The sequence below is a fragment of the Periophthalmus magnuspinnatus genome, chromosome 2 (assembly GCF_009829125.3).
Source record: "Periophthalmus magnuspinnatus isolate fPerMag1 chromosome 2, fPerMag1.2.pri, whole genome shotgun sequence".
In the NCBI taxonomy this organism is placed as follows: Eukaryota; Metazoa; Chordata; class Actinopteri; order Gobiiformes; family Gobiidae; genus Periophthalmus; species Periophthalmus magnuspinnatus.
In genome coordinates this window covers 10,990,902-11,012,999 of record NC_047127.1, presented here as the reverse complement: position 1 = coordinate 11,012,999, position 22,098 = coordinate 10,990,902, and the positions used below count along the sequence as shown (strand labels likewise).

Sequence of the window (22,098 nt, the reverse complement as noted above, 5' to 3'; positions counted from 1 at the left end):
ACATAGCTCAATAACATCTCCATGGAGACAAGCGGGTGGCAGAAAGGTTACGTAGCATACCTTTAATTCCCTCTAAATGATTATATATTACAATGTATGGTATTTCTTTTGATGGAAGTAGACTTTTTGTTATCCTATTTTTATTTATTTGCATGGACACTGCTTTTTAGCACATAGCCTTAGCATTTAGCAATAGCAAGCAGCTTTAGCATGTAGCCACTGAGCTAACCGTCGTGTAGCTAAACTTGGACATTGATGTTGCCATGGAGGTTGCCGTGGACATCGCAGTGAATCCGTCGTCGTGACGATCCTTTTTACGGTTGCAGATTCGATTGTTGCAGAGGCAGGAGCAGGTTGAGAAAAGCGCTTTTCGGAATCGCGTATTCATAAAGCAATAAATAACGGGATTAACACAAGCCGAAGTATAGGACAACAAATGAATGAATGAAATGGGTGCTCCGGATAAAGCTTTCATTATAGTTTTTGGGTCAAACGCTTTCCAAGTGTTGACGATGTACAGCGGCATCCAACAAATGAAGAATAGTGCTACGATAACCATTAGCATGCGAACAACACGACGTTTAGCTTGTAGCTTAGCCTCTGAAGTGTTGCTACGTGCTCGCTCGGTTTTGGCTGCGTTAGCAGCGGAGAGGGTGGGCATTTCGACTGAGGAGGGGGTCTTCTTCTGGATGTAGCAACCATCGTCATCGTCGGAAATCATCGGGCGGGTCGCACCATTCTGCTGGCCTACAGGGGGAGACAAAGAAACAGTAATGAGCCAACTTTATAATTTATAATTCACACAAGCTTGCATGTTTTTCAAAGTGAAAGATGGAAAATGGTTATTGATTAAAATTATATAGATATGTTTAATGCAATACTACTACTACTACTATTACTCTGAAAAACAAACAATTTATTATTTCACTAAAAGTAAGAGCACACAACTATTCAAAATTCTGCAAATAATTCTAATGTTACTATAGAACTAATATTAGCCCAAATATTGCCTCATAGATAATTTACTACTATTTCCGAGTGGGCCTTTTGTAGTAAGCATGTGGGGGGCATGTGAGGCTTTTTAACCCACCTCATCCCCAAATTTATGTTGATAGGCCTGGTAGTAAGAGTAAAACAGTAAAAGTTTTCACTACTAATAATTCCACCATTACAACTACACATATTGACCACATATAGAGTCTATTTTTCCTCAACAGTTACAGATCCCCAGTACAGATATATTGTATAAGTAGCTCTTGAGGTCATAATAAGTCTGCTGTGTGCTGTCTGCATCTAGTTAGAAAGCATTTTATAGTCCGATAATCAGGAAGTGCAAGGTAGCATGGTAGCTGTTAGCATTATGGTCACAGCACAACTCCACTCTGGTCTCTGAGAGTTGTGGAAAGTGCTTATAAACTTGCGGTGAATAATTAAGATGCTCAGAATGCATAAGGTAACTGTGGAATAGCTTTGGAACAAACAGTTTAAAATGGACTAGTTCTATTTTTCACGTTTTTAAACGGTAAAACTCAGGTACAGTGTTTTTAAAATGTACTCAAAGTGAAACAAATTACTACATTATTTCCATTCATTTTGTCTTTTCAAATGCAGCTTTAGCGGGTCGTCAAGCTAATTTGTTTGTTAGCCAACCCTGACTAATTCCTTTGTGTGCAATTAACATTTCTTCCACCAATCGATCTCCCCCTCTTTCTCTTTCGCTCCTTCTTCTTCCTTTCTCTGTTTCTGTGGTTGATGAGTCACACTTTAGGTTTATCGCCACGGAAACTGAAATAATTTGTTTCAAATTCTGAGTCAGACTGAAAAACTGGTGAGACTTTTAAAAAAGCGAAGGTGGTAAGATATCTATATCTGTATCATACATATATGTGTGTGTATATATAGATATCTCCACAAGTGTGTCTCTAATTAACTCAAATATTGAAAATTCTAAAGACATGACATCATCATCTGGATTTTCCCAAATTGTTTAAATGATTTCAATAATCTTACTGTATGTAAACTTCTGCCTTTGAAGAAAGTCATGAAAAATTGTCTCAAAAAAAACTTCTCTCATTATTCTGGCATTTAGCAAATAGAATTTTTTTTTTTTTTGGGGGGGGGGGTTCAGTATTTTCTATAGATGTGAATCTGGTCACTGGTCAATTCATATCAAAAGAAATATGGCTACTTATGAGGAAAAAAAGAAAGGAAAAAAAAATCAGAGTGGACTGAAAAACATGGTGGATGTATGCAGAATCAGTAAGTGAAGCACTACACTCTGAAGTGAGAGAAATGTGATTTTGTTTGTAAATGATGATGCCCAATGACCTCCTTCATTTCATGTGCGTCACAGAAATAAACAAATCTGATTGGACGAGCATGTTTGGTTTTGGGAGTGGTGACCAGACTGATGTCCCTCTGTGTAACTGTGAAGGAAGAGATTCCAGACTAGGCAGAGAGAAAGAAGTTTTTATGTGGTCAGATGAGTGAAGGTCCAGACAGCAGGCACAAGCATTGCCTTCCTTACAACAGAAGCAATCCCTGCATGTGCGCTGACCGCAGTTGGTCAGGTCTAGGTTCAGTAACAGTTTGTGCTCAAAGAATGAGGTCAGCTGACACCTGAATATACTGAATGACCAGGTTCTTCCATCAATGGATTTTTTCTTCCCTGATGGCACGGGCATATTCCAAGATGACAATGCCAGGATTCATCGGGCTCAAATTGTGAAAGAGTGGTTCAGGAGCATGAGAGATCATTTTCACGCATGGATTGTCCTCCACAGAGTCCAGACTTTAACCCCATTGAGAATCTTTGGGATGTGCTGGAGAAGCTTTGTGCAGCGTCAGACTCGACCATCATCAATGCAAGAGGTGAAACATCAATGCAAGAGGTGAAAGATTTATGCAACACTGGATGGAAATAAATCTTGTGACATTGCAGAAGCTTATCGGAACAATGCCACGGCGAATGCGTGCCGTAATCAATGCTAAAGGTTGTCCAACAAAATATTAGAGTTTGTGAGGTTTTTTTTTTTGGCCAGGCAGTGTATGAGCAAATTCAAGCAAATCGAGTAATTGTTATTGTATTGCCTTGATAATTCTTTTCATTGTAAATAGTTAAAATCCTGTGAAACTGAAGCACATAGAACCATTGTGGCGCTTGTTTCCAGACACCACAGACAAGAGTGAAGAGAGTGGTGTGTTTTAGATCTGTGAGTTTAAGGAGCGGAGTTTAATTGTGTGCAAGAGCATGGAGGAGCACGATGATGAAAACGGTTTAATAAAAGAGTGCGATGAGAGGAGACGCAGATGCTAAAGTGAACTAAAGCAAACGGCACACACTTGGACACTTCCATGGGCACATGGAGCTAGTGCTGCAAAATGACCTCAGTGCAGCAGACAGAGCTCAAAGCACAACACAAGATAAACACATGTAGATGTTAACTCTTATCTGAAGTGATGGAACACAAACACTTTATTTTCTTTTAAATTAATTTATACACACTGTAACTGTAGTTCACATTCAATATGGCCATTTAATACAGTACAGTCTGTTAACAAGTAAATTGGTAATAAAGAGTTACAGAGGTCTCTTGTTACAGATGTATAGACAGTTGCAGCTTGTAACTGAAGGAGTGGTTTTAGTGGAAACATCTTAAAATAACAAATTGAGTAACAAGTTAAACGTCTGTAATTTAGACAATAGAGTGTGATTTTTAACATTAAATGGTAGTGCTTTCTTTTATATTACCTTGTGGCCTTATATCTGTGTAGTCCCTTAGTCGTCCAGGTGTGTTCCATAGTGGTCCATGGGTCTATACAAGTCTATGTGTCTTATACTTGTTCTGATACAGCTCAAGATCATTCTAAAGCTATTGAGGAAATGTTCATTTCTGTCCTGTGAATATGACTTTTTTAGTACTGCTCAAATTAGTATATACTCGATACTTTTGACAACCCTAGCACAAAGTAGTGGTCTAAAAAGTATTCACTGATCACTCACAACATTTATAAATTAAGTATCTTGCCTAACAACAGCCCTTGCTATAGCTGGATTCATACTGACAATTTTAATATAATATTCTGAATGAATTTCTTTTTATGAGTTTATTTTTTTAGACCAGGCTCTGCTCAAACATTTGCCATCAGAAAAAAAAACTAAAAAAAAAAAATTAAACGGCAAAAGCTTTTTAAAAACCTTGCACACAATAAAGGATGAAAAAAGTATAACCGCAGGCCGTTTGAATATAAGTTTCAAATATTAACTTTCCCCAAAGCGAAACTGTGGTGAGTCACACATTCGGGAAGTTTGGTCATATTTTAGTTGGCAGTTTATGCAAAGTAGTTACAGCTTCTATTAATATTGTAATATGTAAACTTATTTGTCTACTAAAACACTATTACCTGATTTCTCCTGTTTTTAGCCCATGACAGAGGACTGGAGAGGAGTAGTAACAGCTGGCAGTAGGTAGTAGGCCCACAGCTGTAGTAGAAGGTAGTAGTAGTTGTAGTTGTAGTAGTAACATTGATATGATGAGGAGCAAAACAAGACCGACGATATAAATCTGTTTGGGTTTTTTTTCCTGGGCTGCCTTTTTTCCCTCTGACTGCTCATCCAATGAAGTTTATGTCGAGAGCACAAATCGAACCACCAACCTTCAGATCAGTGGACAAACCCTACACCAACTGAGCTACTGTCCCTGTTGTAGTAGCAGCATCAACTGAAAATTTGTCCATATTTCAAGGAATACTTGTACTTTTACTTGAGTAGCAAACTAACTAGTAGCAGTTTTGTTGAGTAGCACTGCCAATAGCAGCAGGAGCATTAAAATGATGAGTAGCACCAGAGGTACAGTATAAATCATGAAAAACACTGACTGCATTTTGCCTGGGGTTTTCTATTATTTAACAGATGAACAAATGAAGCCGAGCAGAGCCTGAGGTGTGAGACTGTCCCAGTTTATCACCTCCTACTGCTCAACATCTCACAAACATTTAAACTAATCTGCAGGTTTTTGGGCAATTACAGACAAAATACTACAAATGTACAACAAGTTTTTTGGAGATTATAATTGTAAAATGTTTATTTTGAAAAAGAACGTGTCAAATGTATTAATATATGGGCAGACGTTTTTCTAGCTTACATTCATTCAGTTGTAGGTGTTGTGTTGCTAAAAATACCTTGTAAAAATTTATTCTTACTGTGTGTGGGCTCACCTCTCTCAGATCTGACGTGTAACTTGGTTTCCATAGAGATAAACAAGAATTATGTATTTATTTATTTATTTATTTATCTTTATTTATACAGGGGGACCCAATGAGAGCACTTGGGCTCTCTTTTTCATGGGTGCCCTGTTTAAAATACAACACAAACCGAAAAAACAATCTAAACAAATAAGTCCATAAAAAACATCAATAACAAGTGCAGGTGTGTGTATGAAAGTTTGTTATCAGATTATTAAATTGCAATTGTGTCACCAACGTGTCCAGTTTTGCTTTTCCTTGGAGCATATTCCATTTTTGTGAAGCAAAACAGCTAAAAGCCTCTTTCCCATCTCAGTTCTGGTGTGGCTCGTCCTTAGCCTTATGCACTCATGTGATCTGGTGTTAAATGTTCCGGTATCAATAATTAACAAGCAGGTGAGGTATTCTGGCAGTTTTTGAAGTAATCCCTTATAGATAAACTTAATGCAGTGCTGTTCTCTTCTAACAGACAGTGATGGTCAACCCACTTTTTCATAGAGCGTACAGTGATGAGTTACAAATCCATCATCTGTAACAAAGCGAAGGGCCGAGTGGATCCAATGATTTCAAAGTAGAGGCTGAAGTCTGCACATACACCACATCCCCATAATCCCATACGGATAGGAAGGTTGCTTGCACTATTTCTTTTCTGTAACTCATTGGGATACAATATTTGTTTCTGTAATAAAATGATAATTTAGATTTTAAACTATTACATAATTCACAGTTACATACTGGAATATTCTGTGGAATATTCCACAGTATGTCAACACAATAGCAATGTATCTATGTTGGATTTATTTGGTTAGAGCCAAAGACTAGTAGCGGTATCAGTAGTAGTACAGTATAATTTGCAGTAGTATCTGGAGTACTATTGCAGTAACAGTAGAAGTACACTACTCACAATAAGTTAGGGATATTGTTATTTACATGAGTGCTTTTCCTATTTTGTCTGAATTTTAATGAAATAAGTAAAAGTTCTCTTTGATATTACTAATAATGAATGAGAGGAAACACCATTTTCATGAGTTTAATATTTATTATCACAAAAATTTATACAATAACGAGGATAGCCCCAAATAACAAAAACTGACAATGTCAGTAGCGGGTGTTTCCAATATTTGCTGCAATGACAGCTTGACAGTGACGTCTCATGCCCCTCACTAGCCTCATGATGTTGTTCTGAGGCAATGCGTTCCACTCTTCCCCAAGTGCCACATGCAGTTCTGCCAGGTCACATGGGGGTGGGGTACGACCATCCAGTCTCTGCTTCAGCTGGTCCCAGACGTGCTCTATGGGATTCAGGTCGGGACATTGCTGGCCATACCATATGAGGCACTCCGACTTCCTGAAGTCAAGCTGTGACAATTCTGGCACGATGTGGTGGAGCATTATCATCCATGAACAGAAAATTTGGGGTGTGCTGGCGGAATTGGGGGATGATGATGGGTTCTATGATGTCTCTGAGGTAAGAACGTGCAGTGACTGAGCCACCTACAATAACCAAATCTGTTTTGCGCTGACTGGTGATGCCTGCCCAGACTGCTGCCTCCACCAAAGCAAACCCTGGGGACCATGTTAATCTCGCTGTATCGCTCACCTCGCCTTCTCCAGCAACACTGATGACCATCATTTCTGTGCAAGGTGACCCGAAACTCATCAGTGAACACGACGGTAGACCACTGCTGCATTGTCCAGGTCACATGGTCTTGTGCCCACTGCAAACGTTCACGGCGGTGTCTTGGTGTCAGTGGAGTCACCTGCAATGGTCATCTGGCATTCAAGCCAAAGCATTGGAGTTGGTTGCGAATGGTTTGTCTGGAAACCCTAGTACCCCTCACATCTCGTAAATGGGCCTGCAGCTCTGTGGCAGTTGCATAACGATGTCTGAGTGCATAGGTCCTTAGGTATTGGTCATCGTTGCGGTCTGTCACTTGTGGGGCTCCACTCCTGGGTCTTTCACAAACTCTGCCAGTAGTTCTGTGTCTTGATGCAAGTCTGCTGATGACACTTTGAGACACACCAAGTTCACGAGCAACATCTGACTACCTGCCACCAACCCAAAGGCGCGCTATGGCCAGGTGGCGCTGATCGTCCGTTAAGTGACGTCGTGTTTGTTTGAATGATGAACTTGGAATGACTGACAATACTGGCATTTTGTACCCACAGAATGTTGAAATTGATGCCACATTGAAAAGGGTTGTCTTTTTTTTTGGCCCCAGTATGTAAGGGACACTGTACACAGTGAGACCATTACGTGGAAAACGCAAAATGAGGTGTGTCTATCACCCCAATACAATTGCCTCCCTATCCCAAAAATCTCTGAAGTGAAACAAACACTGTATGTATGACATGCACTGAGTCTCTCACAATATTCCTAACTTATTGTGAGTAGTGTAGTATTTGAAGTAGTAGTAGCAGTACTGACCAGTTGCCTCTTGACTCTGGCTCAGTTCAAACTGTATTCCTTTATACAGTTCTCTGGAGATGAGTCCGTAGGCAACCATCATCACCACACCAGGGATGAAGAAGAGAAGGAAGAGCAAGATCATGTACCTGCAACACAAAGAATCATGGGTAATGTAGTCTTTAGTTCTAGTCCATTAATCACTGAACAGCAGATCAGCACTAAACCAGGCATGTGCCATAACTACAGTATTCAAGGTTCAACCAGGTCTTAATAAGACCTTTAACTAGGATTAAATCAGGACCAAATTAGGCCTAAATCAGGACCCAACTAGGCCTAAACCAGGACTAAACCACAACTAATCCAGGACTAAACTAGTGGTGTCACCTACTTGTCTTCATGGAGATAGATATGCTTAATGCTGTACTGTGGAACATTAGAGGCAAAGCGATGACATCGACATGGAAACAAGAAGGTGGCAAAATCTTAACCAGGGAAGTTACAGTGTATATTGTCTCAAATAAATTAGAATAAAATGGTTTTAGATCAACATAAAATAAATACCAGGTGTAAAACAGAACTAACCCCAGGACTAAACCCAAGGTTAGACCTAGAACCAAAACCGGGACTAAACCAGAATTAAACCAGGACTAAACCAGAATTAAACCAGGACTAAACCAGGACTAAACCAGGACTAAACCAGGACTAAACCAGTATTAAATCAGGACTAAACAAGGACTAAACCAGGGGCGTCAAACTCATTTTCATCGAGGGCCACCTGAGCAAAATGGCCGCCATCAAGGGCCAGATGTGACTGTGAGGCAGTATAAATGTCACTAAATGTATGTGTCATGTAAAATAAATGTAACTACATGTAACTTGTTAAATAACTCTCTGCATTTATTGCTTAGTCAAGTTGCAAATATTATCTGTCTGTAACTGCGTATCCCCTGATAAACCAACATTTTTGAAAGTGTATCGGGGCACACCTGCTCAGACCTTCAGCTCAGCTTCAAAAACAGCCTTTTAATTATTGGACAATTTGTTGTTTTTCTTGAAGACTAACGTGTGCATACTTAGCTCCGTGTTTGGTGTCAAAATGCCGATGTAGATAGTTCACTTTCACAACTGACCGTGCCTCATAACACAAAAAGCATACAGGTTTTTCTCCTTGAACTAAAACACAGTTGTATTCACCTTCACCTTTCCTGAAACTGCCGACAATTTTCCTGAACATTTTGGGATCATCTGCAAATATTTTTCAGTTCCACTTGTTGGAAAAATCTCATTAGTTTATGGTCGATGCACACATTAAAGCAGCACGGACTTATTTTAAATGCCTTTCAGTTTACCTTCTCGCGGGCCACATAAAATGATGTGGCGGGCCGCATTTGGTCCCCGGGCCTTGAGTTTAACACATGTGGACTAAACCCATGAACCATAAAATAAATTATTGTACATGATATTTTGTCATGTTTTGTACATTTTTAAGATAGTTTTGGGAGTGTTTAAATATTTGGTGAATAGATTACTTTTGATGTATGTCCTTAGTACTTTGTTAACACTTTGAGGATTTCTCACATGGTTAGGATCCTCCTTATGCAGGTTTCTATATGAGGTCTCCTGTTTAAACTGTCAATATGTCAACAATATAAGGTCACTGTTAGAGCCTATTGTCCTAATGTTTTTCTGAGCACTCAAAGAGAGGTGTAACACTTCATAATAACTACACCTTAATTAGCCTAAATAATTAAACCCTAAATCCTGACCCCTTAAAGGCCCTGTACCTGACTTTTGCTGTATTTTATAAGTAGCTGTTGAGGTCAAAATCTGTATCTAAATTGTTTTATTGTTCAGTAATCAGCATGCTAGTTGTTGTTGTTAGCTTTACCATTGCAAACACCAGGTCTATACTAGAACTATTAAAGATCTAAACAAGCTCTTTATAATTAAAGAGGAGGTGTTATACTGACCTTAGCCTGGCAGGGGACTAAAGATGGAAATTAGCTTTGGCTACAATCCTGCATATTGTCTTGTCTTTAATATGTATTGTCCCTTTAATAAATAAATACAAAAACAAATGCAAAGAGGCGGTATTATGTAAAGTGAACTTTTAGCTACTTGCTACAGAATAAAAATTGAAAGTAATCTTGTTTACATTTAAGGCAATATAAAATGAACATACATGAACATTATTTCCCCCCCAAAATTATATAATTATCTTTTTTATATATGTATTTTAAGATTATGCCTTTTGGTTGGTTCTTCTATCTGTACTTTCTTTTACTCTATTTTCAACTCTTAAATTGGAGTGAAGTTATCCATCCATCCATCCATTTTCTTCCGCTTATCCGGGGCCGGGTCGCGGGGGCAGCAGTCTAAGCAGGGACTCCCAGACTTCCCTCACCCCGGACACGTCCTCCAGCTCCTCCGGTGGGACCCCAAGGCGTTCCCAGGCCAGCCGAGAGACATAGTCCCTCCAGCGTGTCCTGGGTCTTCCCCGGGGCCTCCTCCCGGTGGGACATGCCCAGAACACCTCCCTAGGGAGGCGTCCAGGAGGCATCCTGAGCAGATGCCCGAGCCACCTCAGCTGGTTCCTCTCAACGTGTAGGAGCAGCGGCTCTACTCCGAGCTCCTCCCGTGTGACCGAGCTCCTCACCCTATCCCTAAGGGTGCGCCCGGCCACTCTGCGGAGGAAGCCCATTTCAGCCGCTTGTATCCGCGATCTTGTCCTTTCGGTCATTACCCAAAGCTCATGACCATAGGTGAGGGTAGGAACGTAGATTGACCGGTAAATCGAGAGCTTCGCCTTCCGGCTCAGCTCCTTCTTTACCACAACGGACCGATACAGCGACCGCATCACTGCAGCAGAGATGAAATCCTGTGGTTCCCAAACCAGGCCCCCTCCGGCCCCTGGCTGCGCCTAGAAATTCTGTCCATAAATATAATGAACAGAACCGGTGACAAAGGGCAGCCCTGGCGGAGTCCAACATGCACCGGGAACAGGTCTGACTTACTGCCGGCAATGCGAACACAGCTCCTGCTCCGGTCATACAGGGACCGGACAGCCCTTAGCAAAGAGCCCCGGACCCCATACTCCCAGAGCACCCCCCAAAGGACACCACGAGGGACACGGTCGAATGCCTTCTCCAGATCCACAAAACACATGTGGACCGGTTGGGCAAACTCCCATGAGCCCTCGAGGACCCGATGGAGAGTATAGAGCTGGTCCAGTGTTCCACGACCAGGACGAAAACCACACTGCTCCTCCTGAATCCGAGGTTCGACTATCGGTCGGATTCTCCTCTCCAGTACCCTGGAATAGACCTTACCGGGAAGGCTGAGGAGTGTGATTCCCCTGTAATTGGAACACACCCTCCGGTCCCCCTTCTTATACAGAGGGACCACCACCCCGGTCTGCCATTCCACAGGTACTGTCCCCGACCGCCACGCGATGTTGCAGAGACGTGTCAGCCAAGACAGTCCCACAACATCCAGAGACTTGAGGTACTCAGGACGGATCTCGTCCACCCCCGGAGCCTTGCCACCGAGGAGCTTGCCAACCACCTCAGTGACTTCAGCCAGGGTGATGGACGAGTCCGCCTCTGGGTCCCCAGTTTCTGCTTCCTCCTCGGAAGACGTGACAGTGGGATTGAGGAGATCCTCAAAGTATTCCTTCCACCGCCCGACAACATCCCCAGTCGAAGTCAGCAGCTCTCCACCCGCACTGTAAACAGTGTTGGTGAAGCACTGCTTCCCCCTCCTGAGGCGTCGGACGGTTTGCCAGAATCTCTTTGAGGCCGTCCGATAGTCCTCCTCCATGGCCTCCCCGAACTCCTCCCAACCCCGAGTTTTTGCCTCTGTGACTGCCCGAGCCGCGGCACGCTTGGCCCGCCGGTACTCATCAGCTGCCTCAGGAGTCCCACGAGCCAACAAGGCTCGATAGGACTCCTTCTTCAGCTTGACGGCATCCCTTACTTCCGGTGTCCACCACCGGGTTCGGGGATTGCCGCCGCGACAAGCACCACAGACCTTACGACCACAGCTACGAGCAGCCGCATCGACAATAGAGGTGGAGAACATGGCCCACTCGGAGTCCATGTCTCCAACCTCCCCCGGGATCAGGGAGAAGCTCTCCCGGAGGTGGGAGTTGAAGACCCCCCTGACAGAGGGCTCCGCCAGACGTTCCCAGCAGACCCTCACAATGCGCTTGGGCCTGCCAGGTCTGTCCGGCTTCCTCCTCCGCCAGCGGATCCAACTCACCACCAGGTGGTGATCAGTTGACAGCTCAGCCCCTCTCTTCACCCGAGTGTCCAAGACACGCGGTCGGAGGTCAGATGACACGACAACAAAGTCGATCATCGACCTCCGACCTAGAGTGTCCTGGTGCCACGTGCACCGATGGACACCCTTGTGCTCGAACATGGTGTTTGTTATGGACAAGCTGTGACTAGCACAGAAGTCCAATAACAAAACACCGCTCGGGTTCAGATCGGGGAGGCCGTTCCTCCCAATCACGCCCCTCCAAGTGTCACTGTCATTACCCACATGGGCGTTGAAGTCCCCCAGGAGAACAACGGAGTCCCCGGTTGGTGCACTGTCTAGTACCCCTCCCAGGGACTCCAAGAAGGCCGGGTACTCTGCACTGCTGTTTGGCCCGTAGGCCGACACAACAGTGAGAGACCTGTCCCCGACCCGAAGGCGCAGGGACGCGACCCTCTCGTTCACCGGAGTGAACCCCAACACGCAGCGGCTGAGCTGTGGGGCAATGAGCAAGCCCACACCAGCTCGCCGCCGCTCCCCGCGGGCAACGCCAGAGAAATGGAGAGTCCAACCCCTCTCAAGAAGTTGGGTTCCAGAGCCCAAGCTGTGCGTGGAGGTGAGGCCGACTATATCTAGCCGGTAACGCTCAACCTCCCGCACAAGCTCAGGCTCCTTCCCCCCCAGCGAGGTGACATTCCATGTCCCCAGAGCTAGTCTCCATGTCCGGAGATCCGGTCGTCGAGGTCCCCGCCTTCGACTGCTGCCCGGATCTCTCCGCACCCGCCCCTCATGGCTCCTCCCGCAGGTGGTGGGTCCACGGGAGGACGGCCCCACGTCGTTTCTTCGGGCTGGGCCCGACCGGGCCCCGTGGGGAAAGGCCCGGCCACCAGGCGCTCGCTGCCGAGCACCCACCCCAGGCCTGGCTCCAGGGTGGGGCCCCGGTAACGCCAGTCCGGGCGACGTAACTGGCCTTGATCTTTTTCCTTTCATGTGGGGCTTCTGAACCGCTCTTAGTCAGACCCGTCTCCCAGGACCTGTTTGCCATGGGTGACCCTACCAGGGGCATGAAGCCCCCGACAACATAGCTCCCAGGATCATTCGGGTGCTCAAACCCCTCCACCACGTTAAGGTGGCGGTTCGGGGAGGGGGGAGTGAAGTTATTTTCCTGTAATTAGTTTGAAGGAGTTTTGCAGGAGTCAAAGTGCAGCCAAGTCCTGCTCCTGTGCTCTGTATCCTTCATTATCTCTGACCTAAACCTGATAGCACAGGGCGCACTTTCGCTGATAACTCCACAAATTGGCACCTTTTTGAACCTAGCCCAGCAGAAACCTGTGCGCTATACTGTTGAATAGAACAGAGAATGGTATCATGGGTAGAGCTGTAGAACTCTGTAGCGTTGGCACAGTACTAAAATTTCAAACTTGATTTTGATACTTAGGAATACACTCAATGCTCGATACCGATTCCATACCACAATGATAATATAAAACACTCTTTCTTTAGATAGTACAATGGGATTTTTTTATTTTTTAATATTCCCATTATATCTGTGTAATCCTTCAGTCGTCCAGGTAGGTCCCATAGTGGTCCATGTATCGATAGTATCGATACCTGCTCAAATGAGTATCTAGTTTCAGTACTAGTTTTAGTATCAATTAACATCTGATTTTCGATACTGTTGACAACCCTAGTACTCAGTTACATTTACTTGAGTAACTTTTTGAAGAAATTTAAGTTTTCAGATCCCATACTACTTAAGTAATAGATTTGACAGTGTAACAGTCTAAATGAGGTTTAAGCCAGGACTAAACCAGAACTAAACCAGGACTGAACTAAGACTGCATCCAGAACTAAACCAGGACTAACCCATGTCTAACTATCTAATTAACCAGGACTAAACTAGTCTTAACAAGGACACACTGAGGTCCAAACCATTTGAACATCTGTTTCTTGCACCGCTCTTATATGATTTACTTTATCTCATGTTTGTGTCTAAATCAGATGTTGTGTCCAGAGACAGGTGATCTTACTTGAGTAGTAGTAGTTTCTTCCAGTACTTTTTTACTCTTGGGCCACTACTTAATACCTCTACTTGAGTAATATTATTTTGCAGTAATGTTACTCTTACTTGAGTACATTTTTTGGCTCCTCTAGGCCCCTATCTTTTTTGGACAATCATGAAACAAGTGTTAACTGTTCAGATCTCACAGCATGTAAGAATGTTGGATAATGTCTAGGCGTTTGGTCAAATTCAATCAGTTGTGTAATTATAAATGTATTATTGGCAAGTTTGGAACGAGACAGGCTAACAACGCTGCCAAACGATAATAGCTGGTAAAAATAGGACAGAAGATAAGAATTCTTTTCATAATCGGCATTTTTATTGCACTAAAAACATGAAACCTTGAGCCTCTCCACAGACCTGATGTGGAACTTTGCCTGGTTCAAATCTATGGCTTCTATGTTTTATCTCCTACCAACAGAAATGCTTCGCAGTGGGGCATTAAAAATAGTAAGCAGCATAATGAAAGGCAACTTAAGATGAACTATAACATTTTTTTGTAAATGTTTGTCTCCATGGAGATTTTTATTGCTTTGCCTGGAATGTTCCACACTATAACATTAAACTTGTCCTTGTTCATGGAGACAAGCAGGTAATGCCACCAGGCCAGGTTAAAGGTCAGATCTATGGAGAGGCGAGCCCACTCACCGTAAGAAAGCATGTTCAGTAAGTTATAATTTTACAATTTATTTATTTTTTTTAACAAATGCAATATAGAGAAGTATAATGCCATACTGTGGAACATTCTAAGCTAAGCAATAACATCGTGGAGACAAACAGGCGATCAGCACCCCCTCCAGAAAAGTTACATAGTGAACTTTGTTATGTAAAGTATGTAAAGCATAGTAGTAATAGTAGCAGCAGTAGTAGCAGCATCATAGCACTTACTTTATATTCCCATGTGGCCTTATATGTGTGTAATCCCACAGTTGTCCATGGGCTTATACTAGTCTGTGTGTCTTATACTAAAGATATTAAGGAAAGGTTCATTTCTGTCCTGTGAATATGACTCTTATAGTATCAATACCTGTGCAAATGAGTATCTGGTTTCGTTACTAGTTTTAGTATCACTTAGAATCAGATTTTTGTTACTTTTGACAACCCTAGAGGCTGGCTGACTGATGCATATTCACTGTAATTAATATATTGTCCATTATATCAAATGTTCAACTCTTACATTCTAAAAGCAGCCTAAACTATTTTATCAGTGTCTAATTACTTTCTTTAAAAACTTTGGAGAAGTTGGTAGTGAAGAAAGTTGCAGTCTTATATTTGAAAAATCTTTGGAATAAGTGAATGGCAGGATCGTGGCTTTAATTCAAAATAGTGCCAAAAATCCATATTCAGACTGAAAGAGCATTTTTGAGTGATGCACAGATGGTTCGATTTGACGTTTTACATTTATTTCATTATTTAAAATCTGGCACCAAAGCTTATGTTTTAAACTAAACTGTCATTGTTCGTAATTGGTAGTAGTGTAGTAGTGCCATAGTAACTTTTCTGACGGGATGTCTGCCACATACTTGTCTCTATGGAGATGTTACTGCTTTGCCCTGAATGTTTCACAGTATGGCATTAAACTTATCTATCTTGGATTTATCCAATTACATTACATTTTTATTGCTCAAAAATACCTAAAACATGCATCCCCACTGTGAGCATGGTCACCTCTTCACAGATCTGACCTGTAACTTCTGGTAATGTCAGCTGCTAAAACTGAAATAAATCAGGACTAAACCAGGACTAAATCATGACTAAACCTGGATTAAACCTGGATTAAACCAGGTCTACTGTAAACTAGGACTATACCAGGACTACACCAGGCCTACACCAGGCCTACACCAGGACTACACCAGGACTATGCCAGGACTAAACCACGACTAAACCAGGACTACATCAGGTCTGCTATAAATCGAGACTCAACCAGCACTAATTGTACTTCTACATAGACCACATTAAAACTGTCTACACCAGAACTAAACCAGCACAGAACCAGGACTAGAAAGGGACCAAATTGAGTCTATATCAGGACTACACCAGGACCAAAGTGTGATTATGTTATTCTTATATATTCAGTCTCATTGGTTTAGCTTAGCTTCAAATCCTGTTTCCCTCAAAAGACACAAATATCTTTTCTATAGTGTTTGATACGGAGCTTTATAATACATCAGATACACTTCACAACAGGTGGGATCAGAGACGTCATTATAATATCAAACAGCTGTGTGTCGACCTGTGAATTCATTTGGCAGGTATAGACTGCACTAAACCAGGACTAAATCAGATGTAAATCAGGTATAAACCAGGACTAAAACAGGACTAAACCAGGATTGAATCAGGTCAAAACTAGGACTAAGCCAGGAATAAACCAGGACTAAACCAGGTGCACTATAAACTAAGGGTGTTTTCACACTTGTATCCTGTGGTCCGAATTTTCAGACTTTTGTATTTGGTCTAGTTTTGTGAGGTTACGCACATAAACGCCAATGTATGTGTAGTGTGCAGTGTGTTTGGGGACCTATTTTGCCTAAAATTATCAAATGCACCACATTCTGTGTCAGTTAAGTTCTTCTCCTACCCTCATTCTCATGCCCTCTGTACACAACCACAAAAACAGTGTAGGTGAACTGTCACGTTTGACAAACCAAAATGTCTCATTTGCCAAACGTACGCTGATGTGAGAACATATCAGACACATGCAGACTAAGTGATAGAACTTGTTCATTTATAGCGCTGTAAATCATAGTACTGACCATGTAGCAGTATAAACTCCACATGCACTTGGCACTTCCACTGTTGTTGTTTGCTTTAAATCCAATTGCAGCGAGTAGCCAAACATATATATATATATATATATATATATGTGTGTGTGTGTGTGTGTGTGTGTGTGTGTGTGTGTGTGTGTGTGTATGTGTGTGTATATATATGTGTGTGTGTGTGTGTGTATATATATATATGTGTGTGTGTGTGTATATATATATGTGTGTGTGTATATATATATATATGTGTGTATATATATATGTATATATATATATGTGTGTATATATATATATATACACCGATCTGTCTTTGATCTAATCACTCTCAAACCCAAGCCTCATCTTGCTTCTGTTTACTTCCCAAAACAAGGAAAAAACCTTTGCAGCTCCTCCATGCTCCACATTCCAAGGCACGCTCTCATTGTCATGACGACAGGAGAGACAGCGCCAAAGAAAGTCCAATAGCTTTTTGAGGGTAGACGTAGTGTGAAACCAAAACTGCACGAAGTTCTAAATCCGGACCTTGGTGCGGACTTTCAGGTGTGAATCAGCACTAAGACTGAACCAGGACTAACTGTACGTTCATACTTGCATACAGACCACTAAACTGTTAACTAAATTTGGACTTGACCAGAACTAAACCAGGCCTAGAAAAAGACCAAACCAGGAATAAATCTGGATTAAACCGGGACTAAACCTGGACTAAACCTGAACTAAATTTAAATTTACCAAAGTTTTGGTTTAGAAATTTAGGACACAATACCAGAGGGAAACGATGAGTATACGCTTGCTAGGTAAAATATCTCAACTTGTAAGAAGCTGTGCTTCTGGCCACTCAGTGTAACTGGCGGTGACAGTGGTTCTGGGGTGTTTTACCATTTTGATATTTGATTTTTTTCTAAATCTAATCTAAATCTCATATTTTCATATTGTTCAACAATATTTTGTACAATTTCAAACATAGCTTATTTGTAAGTAAATTTAACTGTTTACTGAATACCTTTTCATTGTTCAAATGGCAAATATTCGCTATTAGGCTAATAATAGCCTTATCATAAAAACATAGTTATTGAATTTATGATTAGATATCGTTAACCCCCCTTGAAGAATAGTTCTAATTTCCTTTGATTTATTGTCCCCCCCTAGACCAAACTGAGAGTTTTGCCCATTTGATACGGAGCTTTATAATCTATCAGAAACACTTCACAACAGGTGGGATCTGAGATGTCATTATAATATGAAACCACTGTGTTTCCGTCTATGAATTCATTTAATATAGTCTGCACTAAGCTAGGACTAAACCAGGACTAAACCAGGTCTTCTGCATCTAAATCAAGAGTGTAATAGAGTGCCGAGAATAAGTGTATGTCTCACCAGGTCTTATGTATTACATATTATAGTCTAAGTGTATATACTCACCAGGCCTGTTCGGCCTGACTGCTAGGCCAGATGAGCCGGCACATGTGACCTTTGACCCCTCCTGGTTTGTCGAAACACTTGATGGCGCTGAACACAGGGTAGGGCACCATGAGCAGGAGGGACAGAACCCAGGTGAGAGTGATGACCCGATAAGCATGAGAGCGCGTCTGCCAGGAGCGCGACTTCAGCGGGTTACAGATCGCACTGTACCGCTCAATCGCTATGGCAACCAGGCTGAAGGTGGAGATGCTCACCGAGATACCTGCAATGAGAAAAAAAGTACATGTGAAAGAAACTAAACAACCTCATTAAAACCCTGAGGCTAAGCAAGGTTTTGACTTGGTTGTTTGTCTGAGATCCAGAAAAAGAGTTTGGTCACGAAGCTCAAACTCTGTTCACCACTTTTCTCGCCTGCGGTGAGAGAAATGTTATTTTATTCGAAATGATGGATGACCAATGAGCTCCTCCATTTCAAATCCTTCACTGAAACAACAAATCTGATTGGACGATGAGTCTAGATGCCGGGTCATTTTGGTGGCCTAATCCCCCATGCCCCCAACACCATTAGGGTAGTACAATCTCTAGTGACTATTTCTGAAGTGCTTTCTTTCCAAAAATAAAAATAAAATAAAAATACTGCAATAGTGACATTTTTTTTGAAAATATACTAGAAAAGTTCCTGAGGGAGGTCTGAGAGTCCTCCCCAGGAAGTTCAAAGGTCATGCGATTCCTTTATTCTAATGAATTTTGGATGTATAATAATAAACTAAATACTAATTTTACTGTCCAGGGATAGTCAATGAATTCCTGGTTAGTGAGGTTGTGTTTTGTGTGTGTGTGTGTGTGTGTGTGTGTATCACTTTGCATCCTTGATCCATTTTTATTTTAAGATTTAAGAGATTTTTGTTTGTTATTAGAACTGCTATAGCTGCTACAAATGTTGCATATCTTCAAAACTGCATTCACAATATTATCCATAATTCAGTATGCTGCCAATTTGCTTTAGTCCTGGTTCGCGCACATTAAATGTAAGGATGTCTAATTAGGAATTTCTTTCAAAATGATTGACCCCTTCACTCTCCCAAAAGACCATGTAGACATCCTCTTTTACATTCAATTCAAATACAAATGCAATTCCCAATTCACCTGACTCTTACTGTAACCAAAATCCAATATTCTTCAAACTGCTTCCCGAGACTCAACATTGTAAAACACTATACACTTCGACACAGCAGATCCCCATGGAGCCAGATTAGCATTTATGAATATGTAGGAGGCCTGGTCAACACTGAAGGGGATGGACTATGAAAGAGATACAAGATGTGACTACAAGGCTACAAGCTAAAGGCGTTAGCATCATGACTGTATATAGGCCTTGAAAAATACAGTGGAAAAACTTTGATATAATTATTCCTGGGTTTCAGAGTTATTAATAATTAGGACTGTTGCCATAGCGAATAACAATTTATTTTGAATGGGGAAAAGTCGCAAAAGGCAAATGAATTAGGTTAGCTTTAGACTAATTATAAAGCGTTTCATCTTCAGAGAATCAAGAAGTGCACTGTTAGCATGCTAGTAGTTGTTAGCATCATTACTGTCATCATGGCAAAACTCCACTCTGTGTTGTTTAAATCATTTTTTTCTTGAGTTTACAGACTAGCTTAAAACTTTTTTTGTCTGTGTTTGCTGTGTTGCACTGTGTCACTGCGGTAACTGCTGAACAGCCCGCCGTAGACATACAAGCTGAACGCCCCCAGTGTGAAGTCACTGCAAAGTATCAATGCTGTCTTTTTAATAGAGTTATCAGTAAACAGTTTGAGTCTCGTTCATCACTTTAATTAAAATCCGTTGCCTTCCTCGCTTCCTTGCTTTGTGTAAACTAATCCTGGAACACTGGGCTGTCCAAACGAAGCGGCCATCTTATTCTTCATCAGAGGAAGTCATTATGAGGAGAATCAATCCAGAGGAAAACATGGTACTCAGAGTCTATATGAACAGAGGAGGTAGTGGTAGTGGTAGTAATAAGACAAGATAGTCGGACTAGACAAGATAGTCATTACAACTACAAACCACTAGTTAAGCACTTAATTAAATTTGTAAAACTATTAATTACACAATGAAGTGTAGTCAGGAGCAGTAGTAGTAGTAGTAGGAGGGGGAGCAGTAGTAGGAGCAGTAGTAGTAGGAGGGGGAGCAGTAGTAGGAGCAGCAGGAGGAGGAGGAGGAGCAGTAGCAGCAGTAGTAGAAGCAGTAGCAGTAATAGTAGTAGTAGTAGTAGTAGTAGCAGTAGCAGTAGTAGGGGGAGGAGGAACAGTAGTAGGAGCAGTAGAAGCAGTAGTAGTTGTAGGAGGAGCAGTAGGAGAAAGCAGTAGCAGCAGTAGTAATAGTAGTAGTAGGAGGAGCAGTAGTAGTAACAGTAGCAGCGGTAGTAGTAGCAGCAGTAGTAATAGTAGTAGTGATTGTGAGTGAGTGGAAAGTAGTAGAGAAGAGATCATTTTTTACTTTCAACATTTCTGTAATAGCTTTTTCTTTTTCTCTCAACACAATCTGGACATTTTCATCTATAAATACAAGTCCAAATCTCAAAACCAGTTTGACATGTAATACCTTTTGTGAACAGCTTTGTGCCGCCAGCCGTCTTTCTGAAATCGGATCTCAAATCAAAATAACCTTGCAAACACCACGCTTATCTTGTTTCGACGAGTCTACTAAATATTAATAGATACAGTCAGAAGATAGGGCTGCCACCATGGAGGAATTTTATCTTTAAATTGTATATTTTTGTCCTCCAGACTTTCGCCGCTCTCACAGTTGGGATATGTTTAAATCAGATAAAGCAGAAAACACTGTAAACTGTTTATCCTATTTGTGGTTTGTATAAGTTAATTTAAAGGTGCAATATGTAACTGTGGACATGTTATTGCTTTGCCTGGAATGTTCCCCAGTATGGCACTGAAGGGTGGGTTCACACTTGTACATTCATCACATCACTAAACCAAAAACTAAACCTGGACTAAACAAGATCATTCAATTCAGAAAAGGTTCATTTCTTTGCTATGAATTTGACTTTTTTAGTAATGATACCTGCTCAAATGAGTATCTAGTTGCGATAGTAGTTTTAGTATCGATTAGTATCTGATTTTCTATCCTTTTGACCACCGTAATGTGCACTAAACATACATCGCAAATCTAATCAGTGTGCTATTACATTCATTAAAATAAACTTTTTTTCTGAAATCCGTGCAATCTTACTCGGTGCAAACGCCATTTTAAGCAGTGAAATCTCTTGCCACCTTCCTATTTTTTGCTCCATTCTGATAATCTGCTCCAAAAGCTCTCCTCAGCCCCAGCTACGGCTTTGTACTTTGAATTGAAAGACAACCCACGGCCCATCGCACGGAGAGGAGAGAGGAGCAGGGAACAAAGGAAGCGTCAGAACCAAAACAATGTATTATTCAAACAACCAGTGCTGAAGAGAAGACGAGACCATCCATCAAAACAAGGCTATCAACAAGCTAACGAAGATATGTGGTACAGAGGAGGGAGAGTGAGTAAATGGTACAGAGGAGGGACTCTGAAGATATGGTACCTGTGATTGACTAAAGACCTGCGAGACAGATGAAGAAGTTTAATGCCATACTAAGGAACATTCCAGGCGAATCAACAACATCTCCATCTCCACAGGGAGCGAGTGCACCTTTAAACCACACCTTAGCTTCACTGTTGATAAATTTGCCTCCTCTCAGCAATCTTTAGTTTCAAACCTCTCATTAGTTTTGCTTGTCTCTGAATATTACCGTATGTTATAAAGTTGAACCCTCTCTCTTTCTCTTTCTCTCTCTCTATCCTTTCTCTCCTCTCTCTAGCTTTACCACCCTCTCCCTCCCTCTCTTTTTCTCCCATGTCCCTGTCTCTCTCCATTACTCTCTCCCCCTCGCTCTCTC

The 22,098-nt window shown here is 41.8% G+C and overlaps 1 protein-coding gene across 1 annotated transcript in view; it reads right to left on the bottom strand.

The window, feature by feature from the left end:
• Nucleotides 1-205: 205 nt before the first annotated feature.
• Nucleotides 206-22,098, bottom strand: part of LOC117385073 (cholecystokinin receptor-like) — a 46,698-nt gene continuing 24,805 nt past the window's right edge. Inside the window, exons 3-5 of the mRNA XM_033982326.2 lie at nucleotides 18,155-18,416; nucleotides 7,673-7,800; nucleotides 206-747 (exon numbers count right to left, since the gene is read on the bottom strand). Of these exons, the coding sequence (XP_033838217.1) occupies nucleotides 206-747; nucleotides 7,673-7,800; nucleotides 18,155-18,416 (932 nt within the window). The remainder of the gene's footprint in view (nucleotides 748-7,672; nucleotides 7,801-18,154; nucleotides 18,417-22,098) is intronic.